At 36.4% G+C, this 21,156-nt stretch overlaps 1 protein-coding gene across 34 annotated transcripts in view; it reads right to left on the bottom strand.

Annotated features, from left to right (window-relative positions):
* The window catches only part of ZNF300 (zinc finger protein 300), a 48,017-nt gene extending 27,865 nt beyond the window's left edge, over positions 1-20,152 (bottom strand). The window contains exons 1-7 of one of the 34 annotated variants that reach the window (XM_072756842.1): positions 19,892-20,009; positions 19,351-19,535; positions 18,627-18,794; positions 17,745-17,842; positions 16,341-16,467; positions 15,859-15,969; positions 2,185-3,716 (exon numbers count right to left, since the gene is read on the bottom strand). In XM_072756842.1, the coding sequence (XP_072612943.1) occupies positions 2,185-3,716; positions 15,859-15,969; positions 16,341-16,467; positions 17,745-17,834 (1,860 nt within the window). In that variant the 5' untranslated portion in view covers positions 17,835-17,842; positions 18,627-18,794; positions 19,351-19,535; positions 19,892-20,009. Of the gene's footprint in view, positions 1-1,648; positions 3,717-4,198; positions 7,546-15,858; positions 15,970-16,340; positions 16,557-17,744; positions 17,899-18,626; positions 18,795-19,350; positions 19,833-19,891 lie in introns of those variants that run through there. The other 33 variants (XM_072756815.1, XM_072756817.1, XM_072756829.1 and 30 more) reach the window with 33 other exon arrangements.
* Positions 20,153-21,156: the final 1,004 nt, after the last annotated feature.

Genomic DNA, 21,156 nt, shown 5'->3' with positions numbered 1-21,156 from the left:
GCCCATTCTTGCCACTTCTATTCAACATAGTACTGGAAATATGAGATGTGTATTTCTAGACATGATGTATTTTTCATGCCATTGTAACTGATATCTTTACATTTTCACTTTACATCCATTGCATAAACTTTATTTTTAAAAACTTTATGTACAGAAACATTGCTATTTATTTCTAATAATTAACCTATACATTTTCATCTTGTATGCATATCATTTGATCAACAAATAATGTTTTATTGCTTTCCGATCATACTAATTTTTTTCTTACCTGATTTCTCTGACTAGATCTTTCAATCCAATGTTGAATAAAACTGGTGAGAATGGACATTGTCTTTTTTCTAGATTTTAGGTGGAAATTTTTCTATACACCAATATTAAATTTTGCTATATTTTATAGTACATATTATGTCATGATCAGAAGGGGAAAATGCAAAATGGGAGACCCATAAGAATATAAGAACTCTCAAGTATTTTCTTTACATAATTTCCTGTTAGTATATTATTATTTCCTTTTCACAACATTTCTGTATGTTCCTGAGACCCTGATTTTCCTATGCTTCCAAAGGGTTAGGTGGAGCCCACTTTCATCAAGACCTCTCAAAGCAAATCACTCAATGGTACATGCCTGAAGGTTTTATTTCCCAGGTCCAAATGGCCAATTATATCCAGTATCAATCATTGTTCACAACAACACAAAGAATTTTCTCATACACATTTGCACATCTTTTTGAGGTATGCCATGTCCTCTCCAGAGATTACCACAGAGTCTTATATCTCAGAGTAAACAAGGCCCTGCAGAGGAAGGGGCAGCTAACCAAGACATAAGAAGGAATCAAGCAGGAACGTTACTACAGGAATCATATTTAGCCACACAGGTCACTACATCCCTCCTACATATGATTTTTCCCCATTGAGATGTTTTCCTAAAGATTCTTATGGGAGAAGAGTTGGGCCCACAATGAAGAATACAGAAACATTTTAGAGACAGCAGGTAGGACTTTTATGTCCTGATTCATACCTGTCTGTGTAAGTTATCCCAGTTACGTCTTTGGCATCCCCCATGGGTTATTCTCTGAGGGCTACTCAATTATAATAACTGGTGCTTTTGGGAAAGGGTAACACACGATCTGTGGTGGTATCACACAGGGTCTTTAGGTGTATAAATCATAACTTGTGTTTTCAAAATGTAATAAAAATTGAGGTCTCCATAACAGTATGAGTTAGGCCACCAGAAACAAGGGCAGTGTAATTGACAAAAAAAGACAGGAAAGGAAACTGGGAATCAGAAACATAGCGTCTAGAATGCAAATCAAGCTTAAAGGAATACAACTGGGTATTAGCAACCTCCTGCAAAAGAACAGGGAGGGAAAAAAGGGGATAAATATGAGCTAAACACATATTTTCTGCCAGAATTTTATATACAGATGAGGGAACAGATACTGTGGATGGAAAAGGGTTTCCCTGAAGTCACACAACCTGTGAGTAATGGAATAAGCATTAAAATCCCGGACCAGCTATGTCCTTTCATCATACCAAGCTCCTAGAGGGGAACAGTAAAAGAGAAAAATAGCAAGAAGTGTCAATTGCAAGATCCTGAGTCCATCCACTGACATAGACCAAATTATACTCTTGAAATGAAACACACAAGCAAACAAAAAGACATTTATTGAACCTTATCAATCCAGCTTTCCATCTATCTAAAAGAATAATTTCATAGGTACCTTTAGGAAAAACAAATCCTTCCCCCAAGCACAGTTACTAGGTTGTAGCATCTTTTGACTCAAGCTTTCTTCATGTCCTCTATGGGGAATTACTACACGTCATAATTATGCTAAGCTAATGTTAATAATATTACCGCATGTCCAATTCCTATTATGTAACATAATCATAAATATCTAATTTCAAAATAAGCTATATTTGTAACTTTTTATATTTATCATTCAGTTCAAATCTCAAAAGTCTTACATCCATCCCATAATGAAAATGCCCATTCTTTATATAACTGAGATGTCTGTATTATCTCTGATAAAAAAACTAAACACATTAGGAACTTTATTTTGCTTGTGAAATTTTATCAGTAAAGATGCCATCAAACTAATGAAATCCATGAGCTTTGTATTATTTATTAAGGCTTGTGCAGATACCTTAGACTTTTCTGGGCTTAGCCCATTCTTATGATTTTACCACTGTATGAATTCTCTGATGCACAGTGAGTTGTGACTTCTGAATGAATGCTTTCCCACATACAGCACACCGATAGGGTTTCTCCCCAGTATGAATTCTCCGATGTACAACAAGGTCTGACTTCTGGGAAAAGGCCTTTCCACATTCAGCACATACATATGGTTTCTCTCCTGTATGAATGCGCTGATGCCCTGGGAGGTGGGACTTCTGAGAGAAGGCTTTTCCACATTCACTACATACATAAGGTTTTTCTCCTGTGTGAATTCTCTGATGTCCAATGAGGTGTGACTGCTGACAGAAGGCTTTTCCACATTCACTGCATTTATAAGGTTTCTCTCCAGTATGCGTTCTCTGATGTATGATGAGCTGTGACTTCCGGGAGAAGGTCTTCCCACATTCAGTACATTCATAAGGTTTCTCCCCAGTATGAATTATCTGATGTATAATGAGTTCTGACTTTCTGCTGAAGGCTTCCTCACACTGAGCACATTTGTAAGGTTTCTCCCCAGTGTGAATTCTTTTATGTATAATGAGGTGGGACTTCTCACAGAAGGCTTTCCCACATTCAGTACATTCATATGGCTTCTCTCCAGTATGAGCTCTATGATGTATAACCAGCTGTGACTTCTGGGAGAAGGCCTTCCCACATTGATTACATTCATAAGGTTTCTCTCCAGTGTGAATTCTCTGATGTATAATGAGGGGTGATTTCTGGGAGAAGGCTTTCCCACAGTCACTACATTCATATGGTTTTTCTCCAGAGTGAACTCTCTGATGTATAATGAGGGATGATTTCTGAGAGAAAGCTTTTCCACATTCAGAACATTCATAAGGTTTCTCCCCAGTATGAGTTCTCTGATGTACAATGAGATGTGACTTCTCACTGAAGGCTTTCCCACATGCACCACAATCATATGGTTTCTCTCCAGTATGAATTCGTTGATGTATTAGGAGTTGTGACTTTTTTAGAAAAGATTTTCCACATTCAATGCATTCACAGGTCTTCTCTCCAGTTTCATCATTCACATATTGAATAAGAGATTGTTTATTGCTGATAATCTTTCCACATTGACTACCTTCACAGTGTTTCACCCCATTCTGATTTTTTTCATGTTTAGAATAGGAAGAAATAAGTGTACTCCCACATCCAAAATTCTCATCAGTGTTTTTTCTTGCATAACCCCTAGTACAATGGAATAACTTTATATTAGGTTCCAAGCTCTTTTCAAATGAGTTACATTTACACAGTCTTTGTTTTGAAGCATCTAGGTCTGTGTAGTCATGAAATAGTTTTCCTAATGCCTTAAATGAATAGCCAGACTCTTCAACAACTGTTTTATTTTTAATGGTCATGACTTGCCTGAGAAGTCTGTTTTGATTTTCCTGATCTCTCTCCACCTGGTCATCATCCTGCCAGACCTTAAAAATGGAGTACAATGAATGATCTCTTGTTACACTTTCCAATATCTCCTTATGGAAGGAAACACCTCCAAGCATGTTCAATTGAGGATTTTCGAGTCTATTCTCACTCTCTGAAAGAATAAAAAATAAATAAGATCAAACAGATAAAAAGACCTAGTAGAGGGCAAAAGAGGTAAAACCAAATGGATGATACATGATAGTCCAACAGACAGAATTGGGAGGGCAAAAGGCCATTTGAAACATGTAAACCTATCACATGAGTAATTAAAGATGGACATTACTTCTGATAGTGGTGGCATGAAGTAGTTGAGGAATTTTCCTCCCCCAAAAACAAAACAAAAAAAGATTTAAAAACAAAACAAAACAGGGACACCTGGGTGGCCCAGCAGTTGAGCATCTGCCTTTGGCTTAAGGTGTGATCCTGGGGTCCAGGATAAAGTCCCACATCGGGCTCCTTTTGGGAGCCTGCTTCTCCATCTGCCTATCTCATGAATAAATAAATAAAATATTTTTTTAAAAAAAACCACACAACTAATTTAGGGCACTGAAAAAATACCAACGAGAGGTAATAAGCTGAAAAGTGCTTACTCACCAAACATTTCTACTTGATTAGGTAAGAATGGGGAGACTGTGGCATTCTTTCCTAGGGTTTTCTCATCTCCCATCCTGTAACCTAATCCACAGGTTACAGCTTAATGCTATTTAGTAGAGCAGCTAGAAACTTAACAGGAATTTGAAAACAAAAAAGTCATTGAAAGGTTGAGATAATAAACCCTTCCTATACCCCACCTGACCACTAAAATATTTGTGCAAAGATATCCTATAGAGTCCAGCAGAGATTGGAAGTTTAGAAAGTCTTGCAAATTTTTTATACCTTTAAAGTGTTCTGACATATATGCAACTCAGGCAGCAAAGAGTGAAAGCCACAACTGCCTTTTGATATCTAATACCACCTCTGTCCAAATCATTAGCTCACCTCTACTTTATCCAGGTGAAGAGGACTCACTTAGAGAGCCAGACTTGAACAAACAAATAAAAACTAAACAGAGGCATCAGCAATGACACTCTGTGGGAGAAACAGATGTCACAGTTTAAGCCCAAGCAAGTTAGATGCCTCTAAGACAAAACAAAAACCCTCAGAAGGACCAGAAAAATCCAGACTACAGTAGATCATCATCTACAATGTAAAGTTTTCAACCAAAAATTACCAGACATATAAAGAAACAGAAAACTGTGGCCTAAGCTAAGGAATAAAACCAGTCAATAGAAGGTGATTCTACATAGGTACAAATGCTGTATTTTGTAAACAAAGATCCCAAAGAAGGTATTATAAACATATTAAAGAACTTCAAGGAAAACACTGTTAGAGAATAAGTGAATGAATATGTAATTTTAAAAGAGAAAAAAGTATACAAAGGAACTAATTTGACTTTTTTGTACCATGATTGTAGTGGTAGTTAATTTACTTACTCTATGCCTAATCTTTACTTTGTGTAAGTTAAAACATAAAAGAACCAAATGAAAATTCTAAGACTGAAATTAAAATTTCACCAGATGGGCTTACTAGATTTGAGAAAGCAGAAAGCAAAATCAGAATAAGTAAACTTAAATAAATCACTAAAAATTAAGTAGCCCAAAGAACAAAAAGAGATTATAAAAAAATAAACAAACCTTCAGATATATGTGGTATAATATTAGGCATTCTATCCAGTATGTGTATAGTTGGAGTGTTTCAAAGGGAAAGAAAAAAAGTCAAGAAAAAAATTAGAGGGCCGCCGGGTGGCTCAGAGGTTAGCACAGCCTTCAGCCCAGGGCCTGATCCTGGAGATCCAGGATCGAGTCCCACATCGGGTTCCCTGCATGGAGCCTCCTTCTCCCTCTGCCTGTGTCTCTGCCCCCCTCTCTCTCTCTGTCTCTCATAAATAAATAAAATTTTAAAAAATTAGAAACATGTCTTTAAAATCACCCAGTTGGTGACAAACATTAATTTACATATCTAAGAAGCTCCATAAACTACAGGCAGGATACCTAGGTAACTAGTCACATCAAAATCAAATTGCTGGGGCAGCCCGGGTGGCTCAATGGTTTAGTGCCTGCCTTCAGCCCAGGGCCTGATCCTGGAGACCCAGGTTCATGTCCCAGTCAGGCTCCCTGCATGGAGCCTGCTTCTCCCTCTGCCTATGTCTCTGCCTATCTCTCTGTCTCTGTGTCTTTCATGAATAAATAAAATCTTTAAAAACAAAACAAAACAAAATCAAATTGCCAAAAAATGAAGACAAAGAAAAATCTTGAAAGTAGTAAGAAAAAAAATGACACATCATGCTTAGGAGAGTAATAGTACTGCAAGTTGAGTTTCAACACACTAAAAAAAACCGAAACACTGGAGTGACACATTCAAAATACTAAAAGAAAGCAACTTGTCAACCAAGAATTCTATATCAAGTGAAACTTTCCTTTAAACATGGCAAAATAAAGGCATTTGCAGATAAACAAAAATATCTGCTAGCAGAACTGATTTACAAAATGTACTAAAGAAAATCTCTCTGACAACATAATACCAGATGATAAGTTAAATCCATAGGACACTAGGATTTTTTTAAGTGTGTAGGTAAATATAAGGAATTTGGATGTCTGTTTTTTCCTTTTCTTTTGTTTAAAAAACTTTTTAAAGAAAAAATAACAACATTGTCAAACCTATGACAAACTTAAGTGTAACATACATGATTAAAAGAACAAAGCAGGGACACCTGGGTGGCTCAGTAGCTGAATGTCTGCCTTTGGCTCAGGTCATGATCCCAGGGTACTGGGATCAAGTCTTGAATCAGGCTCCCCGCAGTGAGCTTGCTACTCCCTCTGCCTATGTCTCTGCCTCTCTCTGTGTGTCTCTCATGAATAAACAAAATCTTAAAAAAACAAAAAACAAAAAGCAACACCAAAGCAGCACAGGATGGTCAGGGAGAGTAGAAAATGGAACTGTGCTACTGCAAAGTTTCTATGTTTTGCCAGAAAAATAAAGAGGTATTAACATGCAGTAGGTTATAAGAAGTTAAATATCACATTGTAATCCCCACTGCTATATCACACACATAGAACTATGAAGAAAAATTCAACCAGGCAATTAAGATGGTATGCCAAAAGATGTTCTTTAAACATAAAAGACAGGAAAAGAAAAAGGACCTAAAGAAAGATTAAAGAAATAGAAAACAAATAGCAAAATGGCAAATATAAATCAAAACAAATCAACAATTACATTAACTGGGAATGGAATAATATTCTAATCAGAAACCATCAGACTGGATTAAATGGTAAGAATCAACTGTACGTTATAAGAATTTTATTTTATTTTAGTTTTTATTTTTTTGAGTTAAAGGACAGAGGTATTAAGATACAAAGAAAGCTCTCAGGAGTGAGAGGGGTCCCACCAGGGTTGCCCAAGAAATTAATTTTAAATTCAAAGACAGGCTAAAAGTAAAAGAATGGGAGGGAAAACATCATGCAAACTATAAGCACAAGAGAGGTAAAGTAACTATATTAATATTAGACAATACAGACTTCAGGACAATAAATATTATTAGAAACAAAGAAGTATATTTCAAAATTGTGAGATTTGCAAAAAGATAGAACAATTATAAATGTATCTCTACCTACCACAAATGCCCACAACACACAAACCACAACAAAAATAAAAGGAAAAACAAATTAGTAATTATGTCCACAGATTTCAACATCCCTCTCACAAAGATTTCTAAAACAAGTAGACAAAAAAATCATTAAGCATCAATGAACCTGACCTAACATCTGTAGATATCCCATCCAATAACAGAACACACATTCATTTCAAGAATACATGAATCAGACATCAGAATAGACTATATATTGGGCTTCAAAACAAGCTGCAATTTTATGAGGATAGAAATTATACAGAGTATATTCTCCAACCATAATTAAATTAGAAATAAATAATAAATAATAATGAAAGGGAATAAATAATGAAAGGGATCTTGAAAATTCCAGCAAACATTTGGAAAACAATATACATATAATATACATATAAATATATGTAAATATATGTATATATACATATACATATATATGTATATACATATAATATACATATAAATATATGTATACATATATATAAATATACATATAAATATATGTATACATATATGTATAAATATATATTATATGTATATATACATATACATATATATACATATAATATACATATAAATATATGTAAATATATGTATATATACATATATGTAAATATATGTATATATGTATAATATACATATAAATAACCTGTATGTTAAACAGTCTAGTAAGAAATAGAAAATAACTTGAAGTGACTGAAAATGAAAACAATCTATCACATTTTCTGAAACAAAGTTAAAAAAGGAATACTTAAGAAGGCAAGTTGTATGCAGGTAGTCCTCATCTTGAATGATTCCAATAGGCATGAATTTCAGTTAGCACAGTTTAGTTACATAACACCAGTCTGGCAACATTACAGTTAACATTTTAATTACCACAGTATACTATTTATGACTAATAGCATAAAGTACAAACTTCACTGCTAGCACTTCACTTCCATCCAAAATCCCTATGTAAATAACAGATACGCTTCATGATCTGTACCTAATCATTTCACTTATTTCAAAGTCTATTGATTTTTAACTGCACATCTGTTATCCAATATATATACAGAATGCAAATGTATAGGTGTGTTTCCTCCTTGTCTCCCACACACGGTATTTTACAAATATGAATAATTAAAAAATGAAAGTGGCCTACAAAGCTGAAAACGCAGCAAAGAAACAACACTAACAACACTGGATGTGTTTAGAAAATAACTGATCATAGAAATGGTAGCACTGCCACTATTCATGAGATTTTAGGTATGTAGCCAGAACTTAGTGAAGGCAAAACTTACCGACATAAATTCTTGGGTTATGATGAAAAGAATAAATATATTACACAGAAAATGAACCTGGCGAAAATCTTTACATTATCTTGGACATATATCACAACACTGAAAACACAAAGGGTAAAATGCTGGTAGCTAATCCAATCTAGAAAAGAGTTTGATAATTTGGTAAGGCATAGAAAACAAGCTCACTTCCTATCATAAGTTATATAATGATAAGAAGGTAGACACTGTTCAAACTACTCTATATAAGATTGTTGAAAAAACATTTTCAATGCTGTCAGTGTTTTAAATTGCAAGGTAGTAACTATTTATTTTACTGTATTTTCATTTCTCTATACAGTTATAACAAATAGACTGTTTTGAATGTTTTCACAAAAAAGTTTAAATGTCACAAAGCAATTGTAGTTTTTTCCCTTGATTATGAAGATTACTTTGCAAAGTTTTGACTTCTATGGTAACTTTTATGGTCCCTCACTACCATACAAGGTGAGAATTACCTGTATTTAAATGCTCATATTAGAAAACAATATGAGTCTCAATTAATAATCTAAGTTTCCACCTTAAAAAGCTAGAAAAAGAATAAATTAAACCCAAAATAAGTAGAAGACAGGAAAAATAAAGACCAGAGTGGAAGTCAATGAAACAGAAAATGGACAAATAGAAAAAATATCAATGAAATAAACTGATCTGAATAAACTAATAAAATTAACATGTTTTAGCTAGCAATGAGGAAAAAAAAAGAAAGCAGGCATAAAGTAGCAACATCAAAGCATAAAGTAGCAACATCAGCAAAGACAGAACATCTCTAGACTAAATCCTACAGACATAAGAAAAAAATAAAGAATTATGAAAGATTTTATACCAATGAATTTGACAATTTGAATAAAATAAAAAACATTCTTTTAAAGGACATGAATTACCAGAACTGGCTCAAGAAAAAAAGGTAACTTGAATAGATTCACATCAAGGAAAGAAACTTAGTAAATTAAAATCTTCCCACAAAAAAATGTTCAGACCTAGACTGGTAATTTCCATTACTGTAATAAACCATAACCATGAGTGCAATACCTTCTCTAGGTCTGTGGGCTCCTCTAGTAAATCATCAAACCTAAGGGTGGTCTTCCAGACCCCCAGTATATGTAGCAAACCAAATCCAGCAATATATAAAAAGAACTATACACCATCACCAAGTGGAACTTGTCCCAGAATGTAATGTTGGTTTACTATCCAATGACAGGTTAATTGAACAGCATATAAACAGACCATCTAAGTAAATGCAGAAAATGCATTTGTCAAAATCTAACACATTTTCAGGATAAAAACATCAACAAAATTGGAATAAAAAAGAAATTCTTCAACCTGACAAAAGGCATGACAACTTACAGCTAATATAATTAACAGTGAAAGACCGGTTTTTTCCCCCCTAAGATCAGGAATAAGACAAGGAGGTCCATTCACCATCCTATTCAATATTGCACTGGAGGTTCTAGCCAGGGTACTTAGGCAAGAAAATGAAATAAAAGGAATCCAATGTGTGAAGGAATGTCTCAATTTGTAGATGACAAAACCATTTATACAGAAAATCCTAGGAAATAAACTAAAGAACAATTAGAACTAATAAATGAATTTATTATTAAGTCTGCAGAGTAACAGACCAATATGCAAAATCAATTCTATTTCCATATACCTACAATGGACAATCCAAAAATTAAATTAATGAAACAACTGTATATACAACAGCATCAGACAGAATAAAATACTAAGTAATAAATTTAACAATTATAGAATTTATACTTTGAGAACTATTGTCGAAAACATTAAATGAAAGAGTAAAATTACATGTTCTGCAGATTGGAAGATTTAATATAGTTAAGACAACAGTACTCCTCAAATTGATCTATAAATTCAACTAACCTTTGTCAGAATCTAAAGATAGTTATTTGTAGAAATGGATACACTTATTCCAAAATTCATATGAACCCTCAAGAGCCAAGGTTTCCAGTCTTGGAAAAGAAAAACAATGTTAGAAGAATGGCATTTCCCAATTTCAAAACTTACTACAAGCAACAATAGTCCAGAGATTGGCATAAAGACAGATCTATAGGCAGACAGAATAGTACAGTCAGAAATAAACCCGTTCATTTAAGGCTAATTGATCTTTGGCTAAGGCTCCAAGATCATTCAATAGGAAAAGAATAATCACTTCAATAAATAGTGCTGGAACAAATTCATTCTATGATGCCCTCATTACCCTGATTCCAAAACCAGATAAAGACACCACACAGAAAAAGAGAACTACAGGCCAATATCTCTGATGAACATACATGCGAAAATCCTCAACAAAATATCAGCAAACAAATCCAATAATACATTTAAAAAAATCATTCACCATGATCAAGTGGGATTTATTCCTGGCTTGCAAGGGTGGTTCAATATTCCCAAAAGAATCAACTGATATGTCACATCAATAAGAAAAAGGATAAAGCCAAGTGATCATTTCAATAGATACAGAAAAAGCATTTGACAAGGTATACATATATTCGTGATAAATGTTTCCTCAACAAAGTAGATTTAGAGGGAACATGCCTCAACATAAAGACCATATATGAAAAACCTACAGCTAACATCATACTCAATGTGGGAAAACTGAGAGCTTTTCCTCTAAGGTCAGGAATAAAGGATGTCCATTTTTATTCAACATGGTACTGGAAGTCCTAGCCACAGCAATAAAAGGCATCCAAATTAGTAAGGAAGAAGTAAAACTTTCAGTATTTGTAGATGACATGATACTATATACAGAAAATCTTAAAGACTCCACCAAAAAGCTTCTGGAAATGATAAATGGATTCAGTAAACTCACAGGATACACTGTCAATGTACAGAAATTCATTGCATTCCTATTAAATATATAATAATATATAATATATATAATATATAATAATTCATATTAAATAATGAAGGCGCTAATAGAAAAATTAAGAAAACAATCTCATTTACAGCTGTACCAAAAATAATAAAATACCTAGGAATAAACTTAACCAAAGAGATGAAAGATTTACATTCTGAAAACTATAAAACATTGATAAAAGAAATTAAGATAACACAAACAGAAAGACATTCCATGCTCAATGATTGTAAGAACAAATATTGTTAAAATTTCTATACTACCCAAAGCAATCCACACATTTAAGGCAATCCCTATTAAAATATTAACGCATTATTCACAAAACTAGAAGAAAAAAATCCTAAAATTTGTATGGAACTTCAAAAGATCCAGAATAGCCAAAGCAACATGAAAAAGAAAAACAAAACTGGAGGCATCACAATTCCAGACTTCACATTATATTACAAAACTGCAGTAATCAAAACAGTATGGTACTGGTACAAAAATAGACACATGGATCAAAATAACAGGATAGATAGCCCAGATATAAACCCACAATTCTGTGGTCAATTAATCTGCAACAAAGAAGGCAAGCATATGCAATGGAAAGACAGTCTCTTCAACAAGTAGTGTTGAGAAAATTGGACAGCTACATGCAAAAGAATGAAAATGGACCACTTTCTTACACCTTACACAAAAATAAACCCAAATGCACTAAGGACCTGATTGTGAGATCTGAAACCATAAAAATCCTAGAAGAGTACAGACAATAATTTCTCTGACATCTGCCGTAACAACATCTTTTTAGATATGTCTCCTGAGGCAAAGGAAACAAAAAGGAAAAATAAATTATTAGGACTGCGTCAAAATAAAAAGCTTCTACACAGCAAAGAAAATGACCAGTAAAACTAAAAGACAACCTACAGAATGGGAGACGATATTTTCAAATGATATATCTGATAAAGGGCTAGTATCCAAAATATATAAAGAACTTATACAACTCAATACCCAAAATCCAAATAATCCAATTTAAAATGGGCAGTAGATATGAACAGCCATATCTCCAAAGACAACATCCAGATGGCCAACAGACAGGAAAACATGCTCAACATCATTCATTATCAGGGAAATGCAAATCAAAACCACAATGAGTTGTCACCTCATACCTGTCAGAATGTCTAAACTGAAAAGCTCAAAAAACAAGAGTTGGTGAGGATGTGGAGGCAAAGGAACACTTGTGCACTGCTGGTGTGAATGCAAACCAGTGCAGCCAGTATGCAAGACAGTATGGAGTTTCCTCAAAAAATTAAAAACAGAACTACCCTGTGATCGGTAATCACATTACTGGGTATTTACCCAAAGAATACAAAAATCCTAATTCAAAGGGATATATGCATCCCTATGTTTATTGCAGCACTATTTTACAATAGTTAATTTATAGAAGCAGGCTAAGTGTCCATCAACAGATGAATGGATAAAAAAGATGTGGTATGTTGTGTATATCAATGGACTATTATTCAGCCATAAGAAAGAATGAAATCTTGCCATTTGCAACATATATGGATCTTGAGAGTATAATACTAAATGAAATAAGCCAGAGAAATATTTGATTTTACTCCCATGTAGAATTTAAGAAACAAACAAATGAACAAAAAAAGAAACCAAAAAAGAGACTCAACTATAGAGAACAAACAGAGGTCGAGCAGAGGGAAGGTGGGTGAGGGGATGGGTGAAATAGGTGAAGGGGATTAAAGGTATACTTATCTTGATGAGCGCTAAATAATATAAGGAATTGCTGAATTGCTAGGTTGTACACCCGAAACTAATACAACACTGTATTTAACTACACTAGTATTTAAAAAATATATAAATAGGGGGATCCCTGGGTGGTTCAGCGGTTTGGTGCCTGCCTTTGGCCCAGGGCATGATCCTGGAGTCCCGGGATCGAGTCCCATGTCAGGCTCCCAGCATGGAGCCTGCTTCTCCCTCTGCCTGTGTCTCTGCCTCTCTCTCTCTCTCTCTGTGTCTATCATAAATAAATAAATAAATAAATAAATAAATAAATAAATAAATCTTTTAAAATATAAAAATAAAAAATAAAAAATACAAATAAATAAAAACACATCATAATAAAAATCAAAATAAATAAAATAAATAAATAAATGGTGCTGGAACACATGGATTGCCACATGCAAAAGAATGAAGTTGGACCCTTACTTCACACCACATGCATAAATTAACTCAAAATGGATCAAAGACCTAGATGTAAGAGCACTAAAAGTATAAAACTTTTGGAAAAAACTTGGGGTAAATCTTCACAACCTTGGATTTGGCAATAGATTCTTGGACATGACACCAACAGCACAAACAACAAAAGAAAAATAGAGAAACTGGACTTTATCAAAATTAAAAAATCTTGTGCTTGAAAGGATACTATCAAGAGAGTGGAGAGACAACCCACAAGATGGAAGTATTTGCAAATCATATGTCTGGTTAAGAGACTTAAGTCAAATGAGAACTCTAGAAGCTTCCAGGTTGGTGAACACATGGAGGTGCTGGGAGAGTGGTACACCAGGAGAGGGTATGTAGTAAGTTCTGCGGCCTTTCCCCATACCCTGCCCTATGTATCCCCCCATCTGGATGTTTCTGGGTTATATCCTTTTATGGTAAACTGGCAATCTACATAAAGCAAAGAAGAGCTATGAGAGTCCTCCAGATTTCTCTTCCCCTGTATCAGTGACAAAGTGGACTGCAGATGGTGTTAACTTCACTCAATTTGGATTCCTGAGGCATATAGAGCATGCCCCCTGCTGAACTGTGTTGGAAACATAGCATGTAAAGGAAACAAAACACTGTTGTGTTAAAGCATTGGCACTTAGAGATTAATTTGTAATACAGTAACATCTAGCCTGTCCTAATTAATAATAAAATACCAGAAGAAAATAACAAAAAAGAGCTCTATAAAATACACTTTATCCATACAAAGAACCTTTACATAAAATCTCCATATAAGTTCTACATAAGAATTTTATCTCTATAAGGAATTCTTACAACTCAATAATAAAAAGACAATTCCAAATAGACAAAGGATCTCAACAGACTATTTTCCAAAGAAGATGCAGAATGGCCAACAAGCAGATGAAAATATATTCAATATAATTAGTCATTACAGACCATTTTACTTAAACACAAAGTTCCTATATGACCCAGCAATTCCACGCCTAGGTATATACCAAAAAAAAGTTAAGCGTATGTCTGCACAAAAACTCATACATGAATGCTTATAGTAACATTATTCATGTTACCAAATATCCATTAACTAATAATTGTATAACCAAATGTAGTATATCCATACAATGGAGTATTATTCAGCCAAAAAGAAATGAAGTACTGATATATGCTATAATGTTGACAACCCTCAAAAATGGTGTGGTAACCGAAAGAAGCCAGTCACAAAACGCCACATGTTATATGATTTCATTTTTTTTAATATGATTTCATTTAAATAAAATACCAAGAGTAGGCAAATCAACAGAGAGTGAAAGCAGACAGTAGTAGTTGCTTAAGTCTGGAAGATGGGGAGCAGGAGTGTGATAGCTCAGGAATGTGACATAATTTCTTTTGCAAGTGATAAAAATACTTTAAAATTGACTGTGGCAATCGTTATACATATCTGTGAATACACTATAAACCACTGAGTTAAAAAAAAGAGTTGTTAACTTTGAATGAGTGAATTGTAAGGCATGTAAGTTATATCTTAAAGTCATTTAAATAAAACAATAACAAAATTTAAGAGTATAGCTACAAGTATGGACTTTTAACTGTCTGTATTCACACTCTGTATCCATGTTTATAATCCATTACTCCCCAATAAATATTTTTTATTGAAGTTAAGCCTAGCAAATTCCTGCAGAAAAGCCATAACGATTCCTAACTCCAAGAATTTGTACACATCCATTGCTAGAGCTTACCTTCACCCTCCTCCTGCCTAACCCACCCTTCAAATATACTTGAGAGTAGCTGGTTCATGCTTGGAAAAAATGCCTTCTTAAGTTATGCCACATCTCTTTAGACTATAATTTTCAGTGAACTCCTAAAACATTAACTATACTGGTTATACAATTTTATACAGCCATGAACTTTGATGTCTTGTCTTTCCATGTATAACCTATGGTCCTGAAAAGCATCTGACTTCTATTGCCTTTGAATTTCTTCTAGAAAGGCACTAAAGATATGATTGTTGAGTAAATCGGTGAGAAATTTTTCTTTTCTTCATGATTCGCTATTAATTAACAAGTTGTTGAATACTTACATGTTCAGCAGAGGAGCAAGAAAGAATAGGAGCTGCCAATCTGAGTGGAAGCATAAGTCTCAGCTACCAGCCAATTAAAAACAAAACCAAGGGAACTGAGATTTCACTTCCATTGACTCTCACCTGCCAGATTTTTACCTGGATAGATCCAATTTGGTATGTCTCTCTTTATGATCCATGGCTCTTCTCCTTGTTCCAACTTTGAGATGACATCTGGTTTGGAAACTGGATGTCCTATTACAGGGAAATCAGAGAGGAATTGGGTTGACTATACTGAAGAAAACAGAAAGGGTGATAGGCACCTGGACTGTTCAGCTGGTCAAGTGTCCGACTCTTAATCTCAGTTCAGGTCTTGATCTCAGAGTTGTGAGTCAAGATCTACTAAAAAAAAAAAAAAAAAAAAAAAAAAAGGCTGCTATTTAAAAAGCCCCACAGTGAAGCTGTCCAGCTGGCTCAGCAGAACATTGACCTTCTGCTGGAGAGAGAAAAGAACACAAATTTAGTCATTACCTATGTCAGGAACCCATCCACCTTGTCAACTTGATCAAGTGAGAAGAGAGAGGCATGGGATTAGATGTTGAGATATCTGGGGAAGCCATCCTTACCCAATGAGACCAGATGGCTGAAGTTCTCCAGCATCACATCTCTGTATAGGGTCCTCTGAGCAGGATCCAGTTGCTGCCACTCCTCCTTGGTGAAAGCTACAGCCACATCCTCAAATGACAATGGACCCTATAACAGCATGCTCCGTTTCAATCTGAAGTGATCATTCTCATTTTTACCATAGCATGCCAAACCATATGCCCAGTTCTACATCATGCCTATTTAGAAAAATGATGTAAAATTCTGTATTTAGCAAAAAGAGTCAAACACATCAGACGAACAGAAGAGCAAAAGAGAATCACAAATGGGAATTCAATAAAGGTAGCATTTTGAATAAATGAGTTATTCGGCAAATGATATTGGGAAAACTGGATAGTCAATCAGTTAAATAATGAAGTTGAAACTTCACATTTTACAAACAATAGAATCAATAGTTTTCAGATGGAGAAAAAAATCTAAGCATCACAAATTATTAATACTGGTTATCCTAGGAGGAAGAAAATGCTAGGGTCCCTTTCACTTTATAATTTTTATTTTTTGTATTTTTTAAAATGTTTTTACCAAGTAGGGATAATTCAGTCCAGGACAAAAAATAGTAAAATGATTTTATAAATTAAAAAAAAAAAGGGGGGGACCAAAAACTGGCATTCAGTTGAGGAGCATCCTCACAAACCCTGAGACCATAGCAAGGCTATGGAGAATCAGAGACCCCTGTGCTCCAAGTGTTTGCCAGTGAATTTTAGGTAAAGAACTGCCTATTTGGAAGAAATAATTACTTTGGAGACAAATAGATACTCATCATTCCATTTTATCTAGGTTTTATCTTTGGATAAAATGTACCTTAGTTCCTCAAAGAATAATGTTTATGGAGTTCAGCTCTAACATTATGACAACTGCCCTCTAAAAAAAATATTTAAAGACACAATCACAAAAAAAATCTACTGACACATTTATGCAGAAGTATAGGTCAGGACATCATCTAAAGAAGACCCTCCCAAAATAAATTTCTTTTGTCCTAAAGGCAAGAAATACTTTCATTGAAAATTGAGCTGATTTCTATTTGTGGAGAATGCCAAATCATGTATATGATGTCCTCTATCTCTCCACTGTGGCTGCTAGAAAAGATGGAACAAATCTGCACTTTTTTTCAAATTTGCACTTTATTACATACTTATATAAAATAAACATAATGTAAATATAATGTATATTATATCTATATAAGACTTATATATACATACATGAACTAAATAGTTATTTTATGTGGCTTAAAAGCACATAATCTACGTATTATACAGCAACTCGTTCCAAGTCTTTGTTCTACGTTTTCCCTAATTCTAATTTTTAGCTTTCTGCACTTTTCCATTTGATTATATGGAAACTAACTACAAAATAAGCAAGCAACTCACATGAGACTTGGTCATTTTCTGTTTTTCTTCCAAAAGAGCAGAGGTGTGAGGAATCAGGACTGAAAGACAGACTATATCTCCAGGAGCCATTTACCAGTCTAGAAACAACCACCAATAGAAGTCAGATGGGAAATAGGCCATGCTGTAGAAGGGTCTGTAAGCACCATGTGAAAAAAAAAAGTTCTCTTGTGATCATATGATCACAGAGAACTTGTAGAAGGTATATTTTTAATTGGTTGAATGCAGATATTTCTGTTGATATACAAACACCTTATTGTTCCCCTTTGAACTAGTAATTCTCTTTGTAATTCTATCTGTAAGACTCTAAATAAGACAATAGTCATGTATACATATATATGTAAGAGTTAACTGAAGACCGAGCAGTTCCCTGATAATAACCAAGTAGAAAACCAAGGAATGCACCCATATTCCCTAGTCACAAGCAGCTGGCAAAATCCTAAGAACTCTTTTATATTTTCCCCTAACCCAGCAAATTCTCTTGCCAAATCAAAATTCACAGATTAAAACTGTTGATTTTGGGACACCTGGGTGGCTCCGTGGTTGAGCGGCTGCCTTTGGCTCAGGTGGTGATCCCAGGGTTCTGGGATCCAGTCCTACATTCAGGCTCCTCGGAGGGAGCCTGCTTCTCCCTCTATGTCTCTGCCCTTCTCTGTGTCTCTTATGAATAAATTTTTAAAATCTTAAATAAATAGATAATAAATAAATAAATAAATAAATAAATAAATAAAAACTTGATTTTAGCATGTTTTTTGTTGAAGTTTGTATTGCTGATATTCAGTAGTGCGGTTGCCTACGTAAGAAAATAGTGTCAGGTTAGAACCTTTGAAACAGGAATATACTACAATCCAGAAAGATACTTACCTGGTAAATTCTTCTCAGTCCCAGGATGGGTCACACAGAGAAGACTGAACTCATTCACAAGAAGTGAGTATTCCCATGAAAAGTAGATAGTTTCCTATAGGGTTATCCCAGGCTTGTTCAAAATCAACCTGGAAGGAAAACCATCAATGCTCCTCTCTGGACATCAAACTGTGGAATGAGTAAAAAGCAGGTGTTTTAATAAATGTTTGCTGAACAGAATATAGAACAATTTCAATAGACAGAAAGATGCAGGGCTGAAATCGCACCTCATATATGAAAAAGAAAAAAACTGGCACTCAAATTCTCCTATTTAACATAATTACCCAGAACATCAACATCAGGCAAGGCCACTCTGTGACCATGACGGAACAAGACAGAAACAAGACCTCTCCAAAATCATGTCTGAACACAGACCCAAAGCACCAGCAGGGTCCAACCCCGTCTCCGAGTTCACAGGAGCTACTGCTACCTCCTTACCTATTACAGCCTCAGCTTCAGGGCAGTCTTTCCTCTCTCTAGACTCATGGACATTCCCCAACACTGAATTCCTCCACTTCCTCACAACATCCAAGTCAGAGCAAGGCCCACCCCCTTAGGCCCTCCCCCAAATCACCTAACACAAGGAGAAATCCTAGAAGAAGTTCTAAGACCCTCTTACGGAGAAGCCCCCACTTTCCTCACGGTGCGCGCGTTCCCGACTAGATGCCAGAGCCATAAACTCAACTGATTGAGCTACAGGGTGTTCCTGGGGGTCTTCGGCTAGAGAGAATTAACAACGGTAGACCTTTAGATTTGTTTGCTCTCACGTTCGGAGGACGTTTTCTTCCTGGAGGACGCGAGGGATCCAGGGCGATGGGAGGTTTGAGAAAACATCTGAGGTGGGGCTTCACCCTGGGGGCGGCCTCGGACCTGCAGAAATTGTAAAGTGAGGCCTTTCCCACCAAACTAGAGCTGACCTTCATCGGCCCGGGGCTGCTTTAATGACCCCTACAAATCAACGAATTACCCAGGCGCAGAAGTCCCAAATCCCAAAGAGCACCTGCACTGAATCCCGACCACTGGTCCACAGAACACTGGCCGCACGGAACCCCTGACACACAGATCATACAGCTCTCCCTATTACTGACCCCTAGACGGACCCAACACTCATCCCACAGACCTCCCATCAGAACGCACAGGCCTCCGATTACTGACTCCCGCAGACCCCCGCCCCAGTATTAACCCCAGACTTCCTCCTGACCCAACCCATACATCCCCCTTCTGACCCCCAGCTCGATTATCAGGCCCCGAAACGTCAGTCCCGGCCTAACCCTCGTCGTCTGTCACAGATTAACGTGGATTGATGAACTCTCCCGCTTCCCGTCTGGAAGAGCCCAGCGCGGGGCTCCCGAGCATGCGCCGTGCCGTACAGAGCGGTTTCGCCCCCTCGGCATCCTCGGCGGCTTTGTTCAGGAGGCAAGATGGCGGCCCCCAGGCGCGGGGGCTCGTGGTGGGAGCCGCCATCTTGGGGGACCCGGCGGGTCCGTGCAGGCGGAGGAATTCGGTGTAAGGCCTGCGTTTGGACGGTGCCACCGCGGCAGCGAGGGGAGGGGGGCAAGAACTGAAAGGAGGATGCTACAAACCGGTGAGGTGCGAAGTTTTGCAGAGAGCTCTTACAGGAGGCCTGGGGGCGAAGTTGCAGTAGTACAGTCCTTTACTGGGGAAAAAGGAATTTGGAATAGTGCAATCCTTTTGTAGGGGATTCTACTTAAAAGTGCCGATGATGGAACAGCCCAGAATTCCACCGAGGTACCAAAGTGGAGGCCGAGTTAGGGGGCGGTGCAGGGGAACGGAGAGGTGTCGTGAACTTCTAATTATGCTAAAAAAACAATGAGAAGGAATCCGCCAAAGGGAAGGGACGACCACAGTAATGTGTTGCAGGGACCGACTGATGAAAAAAAGGAAAACTGAGACAGGGAAAAGAGACCGAGGCACAAAATAAAGGAGAACCTGGGGAACAGAGAATAGAGGCTAAGGGACAAGAGGGGGTGGGTGGGGGGAGACTGAGGAAGGCCCCGGGAAATCCTCGTCTGGACCGCGAAGGTCTGGGTGTGAGGAGATGGGTGGGAAAAGTTGAGGCAAAGTGCGAACCCTATGGGGCGACTCAGAAGTCAGGCGGTGAGCAGCATCGCTCTTTAAACTCAACTGGATGATGAGGCATAGATTTTGTGCCTTCCCCAGTCACCGTTGCTGTTTTCTCCCCTGGCTTCTGAGGGTGTACCCATCCTTGCATCCCTCAGGAGAGATGCGTTTCAAGTGTGTAATTTAAATCACGGCAGTCATAATCATTAACAGTCTGTTGGTTTTGTGGATTGACGGTTCTGCTCTGTGCGGACATCGTGCTAGTTTAACTTTTCATGTTGTACATATGGTGACCCTGTGTTCTGAGAGTTCAGAAATGAAGATGAAAACTCTAATACCAACCACAGCATGACCCATACATACATCACCAAAATAAGGGCAGATGTAAAGACACAGCGACACCTGGATT

Source organism: Vulpes vulpes, chromosome 4 (assembly GCF_048418805.1).
Source record: "Vulpes vulpes isolate BD-2025 chromosome 4, VulVul3, whole genome shotgun sequence".
NCBI lineage: Eukaryota > Metazoa > Chordata > Mammalia > Carnivora > Canidae > Vulpes > Vulpes vulpes.
The sequence above is the reverse complement of the archived record's forward strand: the minus strand, read 5'-3'. Positions and strand labels throughout refer to the sequence as shown.